The sequence below is a fragment of the Glycine max genome, chromosome 6 (assembly GCF_000004515.6).
Source record: "Glycine max cultivar Williams 82 chromosome 6, Glycine_max_v4.0, whole genome shotgun sequence".
In the NCBI taxonomy this organism is placed as follows: Eukaryota; Viridiplantae; Streptophyta; class Magnoliopsida; order Fabales; family Fabaceae; genus Glycine; species Glycine max.
This window is the reverse complement of record NC_038242.2, coordinates 20,503,638-20,509,861: the sequence shown is the minus strand read 5'-3', so window position 1 is coordinate 20,509,861 and position 6,224 is coordinate 20,503,638. Positions and strand designations below refer to the sequence as shown.

General features: G+C 30.3%; 1 protein-coding gene across 1 annotated transcript; it reads right to left on the bottom strand.

Moving 5' to 3' along the window:
- Positions 1–3,003: 3,003 nt before the first annotated feature.
- On the bottom strand, positions 3,004–5,952 carry LOC100795382 (protein CHUP1, chloroplastic). Its single transcript, XM_006581990.4, has 4 exons — positions 5,712–5,952; positions 5,452–5,528; positions 4,729–5,352; positions 3,004–4,089 (listed from the first exon to the last, which is right to left on the bottom strand). The coding sequence occupies exons 1-4, from the start codon at positions 5,818–5,820 to the stop codon at positions 3,067–3,069; spliced, it is 1,833 nt and encodes a 610-aa protein (XP_006582053.1). The 5' UTR covers positions 5,821–5,952; the 3' UTR covers positions 3,004–3,066.
- Positions 5,953–6,224: the final 272 nt, after the last annotated feature.

Below are 6,224 nucleotides of genomic sequence, written 5' to 3'. Positions count from 1 at the left end.
TTCGACAGAGATAGCAGTGTCTCTAACAGTTTCCTAACATTCCTTAAGCTTTTCCTTTGGTTGTTCTGCTAGAGTTTCCATGCGTTAGAGAGAAGGAGAAAGGATTGAAGCCTCAATTTTACTGTCTCTGTGCGAGAGACATTTATGTTTCTACACGCAAATTCCAACGGTAGGAATGTGCGAAAATGAGTTCCAAAGGTGTTGTTCAAATTTCAGGACGATTCAACGGTTAACAAATTTGGGATTGTAGTTTTACTAAAACATGTTTGGATGTATGCGAAAAAAAAGGATTTAGGAAGAGGAAAAAGGGAAAATGAATTTGGGAAGAAAAGAGAATATAAAAACATATCGTAAATGTAAAAACTGACCTAATATGTCTCTATTTATAACTAGGATACTCTAAGCCTATTATTTACTCTATTTTTTTATTTTATAAAAAATAACTTTATTTTACTTTTATTAAATAAATAATCAATTAAAACATCCTTTTTATTTTCTAAAACATCATTTTACGCTATTTATTTTCTAATATTATGAAACTCTTATTTTAATTAACAAAAATAATTTTCTCTTGTTTATTTAATTTCTACAAACTCTATTAATTTTTAAATAAAAATATTTTTATTAATTTTATGAAAAATGAAGTGTTACACACGGTTATATAAAACTAATTTGCATGTTATTGAATGAATACATATCAAATGGAAAAATTCGTGAACAAATTTATATTCCACCACCAATAAGTATTTATGTAAGTGTTTTTTTAATATTGAGGTCTATCTTCACCTATATGATGAGTCCTCAGAATTTAATTCATATAATTTTTTTATAAAAAATTATATATTAAATGAGAAAATAGTAACTTTTTAATAAAAAAAAAAAAAAGTAGAAAGGGATGACTACTCACAATACTATCTCACACGGTGTTCAAGGATACGATGAGTTTGTTAAGAGACCTTATGGGGGTTAATGACTTATTTGTACATGTTTAACTTGTAAGTAGATTTATTTAGTTTTGTTTTTGAGAAGAAAAATATATTTATTTAGTTACTCAACTAATTTGTGGATGTCAGTGGATGCATATGAATAAATGAGAAAATAGTATATATATATATATATATATATATATATATATATATATATATATATATATATATATATATATATATATAGTAATCTTATTTGAATTACAATAACACATTAAATGTGAATACGGGAAGAAATTATTTAAATCTTAGATCATTTTCATCGCACCGTAAAAGATTAACCATTTCCATTAAATTAAATTAAATTGTCAATTTTTTACACCATTACTTAGCAAGATCTAATAAATTTATTAATTTTTATAATAATTATTTAAAAATTTATATTAGCGATAATATTTAAATGGTTTATTTAGAGAATTATATAAATGGTTAATAGTATAAATTTTTTATACTAATAGTAGATAGGAATTAAACTTATATATAAACATTTATAAAAATAAAAAATAAATTTGACAGAAATCAAAGAAAGTTGGTATAATATTAAAAGGATTTATCTAACAGATGCCAAATAAAAATGGGATTAAATAATTCTATCTTCAATAATCAATAAAATTTAAATATTTGTCTTATTATGAATTCTATCCATTAATATTATGATTATCATATTTAATACATCATTTTTAATTTCTCTTTCATATTATTTTTTATAAAATTAAAAATTTATAATTGTTAATTAAAATTATACTAAAATATATAAATATATGTAATAAAATTATAAAATATTAAAATCTAAATAAGTATTTTTTTATTGATTATAAAAAATATATTCTTTATTCACTTTAGGTAAATATAGTTAATCGATTGAAATATATAAAAATTTACTTTAGGTAAATAGTTTTCATTTTACATTTGACTTTACAATCCTATTGCAGTTATGTATCGACTTATATGCATGCACAAAAAGAATGTGTCCACATATATCTATAACATATCTTATCACATATCAATAGCATATCTATCTTATCATGCAAGACCATTTGAGACAAAATGACAAAAAAATATTTTTACTTTCTAAAAAACTCTTAAAATTAATAGCCCTACCTGAATTGCACTTTATATTTTTGAACTACAAACAATAGCCTACTGCAAGTTTAACTGGCAGGAAATGAAATATAACTGTAATTTTAATTTTATAACTTTATTACATGTATTATGTATTAGTATAATTTTAATTAATAATTATAAAATTTTAATTTCAATTGATCAATGAAGATGGAGTTTTAATTTCAATTATAAATTTTCACTTAGGATCAATTATACAAATCCATCTCATAATAGTAAGGCACAAACAGAGCTAGAATGTTATGAAGTTCTGCTGCATAAAAATGCACGAATGCGTGAGAAAATTTGGCCCAACTTACAGTTTTTACTTCAAAGAATAAAAAGATTAAATAAAATTTGAGAAAGCTTGACGAAAATCAGTGTGTTATATAGTTTTTGTTGAGCACCAATTCCAAACTGCTCAACTACCTATCATTTTACAAAGCACAAATATTTATAGGAAAATTGAAATCTTTAATTCACTGTACTGTTGTATTTGCATGGTTTCTTTTATCCATTGGGGTAGAAGACAGATATCAAACGTTTATAATAATTTGAGCATCATCGAGCTAAATTTTCTTGATCATTCTTTATTTTTATTTCAACTGTTTTTCTTTCCTGATTTAGAAATATGTCTCCTGAAGCTAAAAGTAAATCAATGTATAGGTAAGCTTAACAAATCAAGAGGAAAGTTGAAACAGAAAACAAATTCAGCAAAAGTAAAGTACTTACCATAAGAAACAGAGGTGGCTTTCGCCATTCACTGCAGCATCATTTTCAAAGAGTGTATATTTATTTTTTTTCTAAATCGCTGAGTTCCTAAATATAATCCAAACACTGAATTGAGGAGTGAAGTGCTGTGTGTGTAAGACATTGCAAAATAATAAAAAGAATAAAAATGTAAGACATTGCAAAATAATAAACAGAGGTGGCTTTCGCCATTCACTGCAGCATCATTTTCATAGATATTGTCTTATTGTTATTTGATCCTGAAACATGCTAGCAGGATTAATAAAAAGAATAAAAATGTTACCAGCTGCACTAGTATAGTTTTGATCCTGTCATCCTTTCTAGAAATGGTTCCATTCCTTGAATACACTTCATCTGAATGACCAATTTTATTCTTGGCACCTTCATTCTTTTCAATGGAATCAATGTTGGTGGAGCTCACACCACTGGAATACACTTCACCCGAATGACCAATTTTATTCTTGGAACCTTCATTCTTTTCAATGGAATCAATGTTGGTGGAGCTCACAACACTTGAATACACTTCACCCAAATGACCAATTTTATTCTTGGCACCTTCATTTTTTTCAATGCAATCAATGTTGATAGAGTTCACAACACTTGAAGTCAGCTCCATGATCTGCTCAGACTTTGTTCCTTTGTCATCAATTGCATCCTCAGTAGTTGTCTCTGGCATATCTTCATAAGTAGAGAGTTTGACAGAATCGCTGAAAGAAACTCTTTTAATTTTTGGCGTTATTGGGCTTTCTAACTTAGAAACATCTGATTCAACCATTGACATAGAAAATCTTTGTATCGGACCAGGTTGGATAAAAAAATTTCTACCCTTTGACCAAATTTTGTTAGAGTAGTCTTTGGTTGTCCTCCATCTCTTCAGTTTCGTGCTGCCACTGCTACTTTGGCTACTGGAAGAGCTTTCAAAGGTATTAGTTTCAATTTCATCGTTTTCGTTCGATGTGGAATTGGAAGAGACGCTTTCAAGCTCAAGATCAGATATTGATGCATGCTTTTTCCCACACAGTTCTTTGCTTGAATTCTGGCTCCTAATGCTATCTCTTCTTGAGGCCTTTCTACTTTGTTTTTGATGATCATGCACTTCAAATTTCAACAATGTGTAAAGCCACCGTTGGTACACAACTTCCTGGACCATGTCAAATCTGTTTCTCTGCAATCTTTCAACTTGCTCTGAAAGTTCTTCATGCACATGCCTTAAGCCAGTAATTTCTTGTTTTATCCGGGGCCCTATTTCCTCCTGCACATGTAAAACACATTAATAACACATGACAAATGCTAACCAAACCTAGCTCAATATGCTTGTTTAAGTTCAAAACTAGAATAGAAATTTTAGCAATAAAGAACCACTCAACTAATAAACTAACGTACCTCAATGTCCAGAGGCTCTCACTATGCAAAGGTATGGGGAAAGGTCATTGTAAGCAGCCTTGCCTTGCATATGCAAAGAGGCTGTTTCTGAATTCGAACCCACGACTAATCGGTTACCAAGGCACAACTTTACTGTTGTGCCAGGACTTGCCCTCAAAGAACCATTCAGCTACTATTTTAAAGAAATTTACTTTCAAATTTCAATTAATCATTTTTTAAGGGACAATAATTATTTATAAGTGGAGGAGAGCAACAAAGGTTTCACCCAAGGGTTTTGATTTTATATGTATAACTAATAACTAACATGAATTCTGGCTGTATTGTACATCACATATTAGCTACAACGGTTGGATACACCTTGTTTACTTTTAGAGACACAATCATTTCGGAGAAGTCCTATCTACTTTTAAAAGCATTGAACCGTACAAGACATTGACCTATATAGCGTACATAGAGTAATGAATGAATGATATTTGTACCCTATTTCTTCTGTTTGATTGTTACTCACCTCTGTTCTGATTCTTGCTTGTGCAGTAGCCAACTTAATTACAAGCTCCCTCTTTTCCAATTCAAGCTCTTTGTTCCTCCTCTTTAGTTCCAAAACTTTAACCATCATGTCTTGGACATCTTTAAGTTTCTTATTTCCCATAGCATTTCCACCTGAACTATTAAACTTCCGAAATTCAGCTACTTGCTGTTGGAGCATCAATATCTGCTCCCTCACAGGGCTTGCATTAACATCCTTTTTCCTATGCATCTCATTCATCATTTTCTTTGCAATATCTAGCTGCTTTTTTAACATTAGATCCTCTCTTATTTTTTCTCGAAAAACTTCACTCTCTGACTGCAAGGAACCAATGGTCTTTTTAAGAATCTCCACAGTCTCTGTCTTTTCCTCTAATTGTTTTTGCATTTGAGCAATGGCTGATTGCTCTTCCCTCAGACTATTCAATTTAAGAAGCTTCCTTTCAAGGTTTACTTCTCTCTGCTTGTAATTTTGTACCAAATTCTGCAATACCTCCTTTTTAGTAGCATTGTGCATTTTCTCACTATCTATTAACAGCTCCAAGTCCTTAAATTCTCCTGTTGGCAGATTCTGTGGCATTTCAAATTTAATCTCCTTCTCTTCATTCTGCAGTAAAAAAAATGTCAATATATGGTTTCTTTTAACATTTCTATTGATTTTTCTTTTTTTTTTACAAAAACACGTAGAGGGTACATGACTTACTACCTGTATCACATGATTAGCATTAACAGTGCTATTTTCCCTCTCTTCAAACTCTTGTTCCAAGTGTGACCCATCACTTCCTTTGCACCCAAAAGCAACATACCAAAAGTTTAGGATAAATCAATATAATGAAGACTAAAAAATGAATGAAGTAAATTAAGGAGTTTATAATATGGTATTGAAAGTTGAAACTTGTTTTACACTACCAAGTTTTCAGAAAAAAAAAAAAAAAGTTTATATTAATAGATGAAAGATGGTGGCACCTGAACATTTTAGTGTACCATTTCTCTTGGTGGAAGAGCTGGTTTTTGTCTGCGAAATCTTGAGTGCAGCAATCGAAGCTGCAACAATGAAGCTCACTTTGATTATCATGTGGTTCTTCACACAAGTAAGAACAATTTGGTTTCCAAATGAGACTTAGGTGCGTGCCACTGAACCGAACCCAGTGAATCCTTTAAGAATCACTACATTCTTATCAACTTCACAAAACAAAGCCAAGTTAAAATATCAACGTTAGTGAAGCTCATCACTAAGTAGTGGTTGGCTTTCGTTAAGACAATGGAATTGAATGCAAGAAAATGAAACCCATTTTTGTATTTATTGTACACACTTTTTCGGGCACGCACGTGCTTCAAAGGCACAATAGACAAGCATTAGTACGACCCATGATATTAATAAAGGGCAAAGTCATAGTCGGTAGTATATTCCTTTGCATGATTTCGTGCCACGTGCTTGCGAAATACCTGAGACCTTGATTTTATGTTTGATTCCAAGAA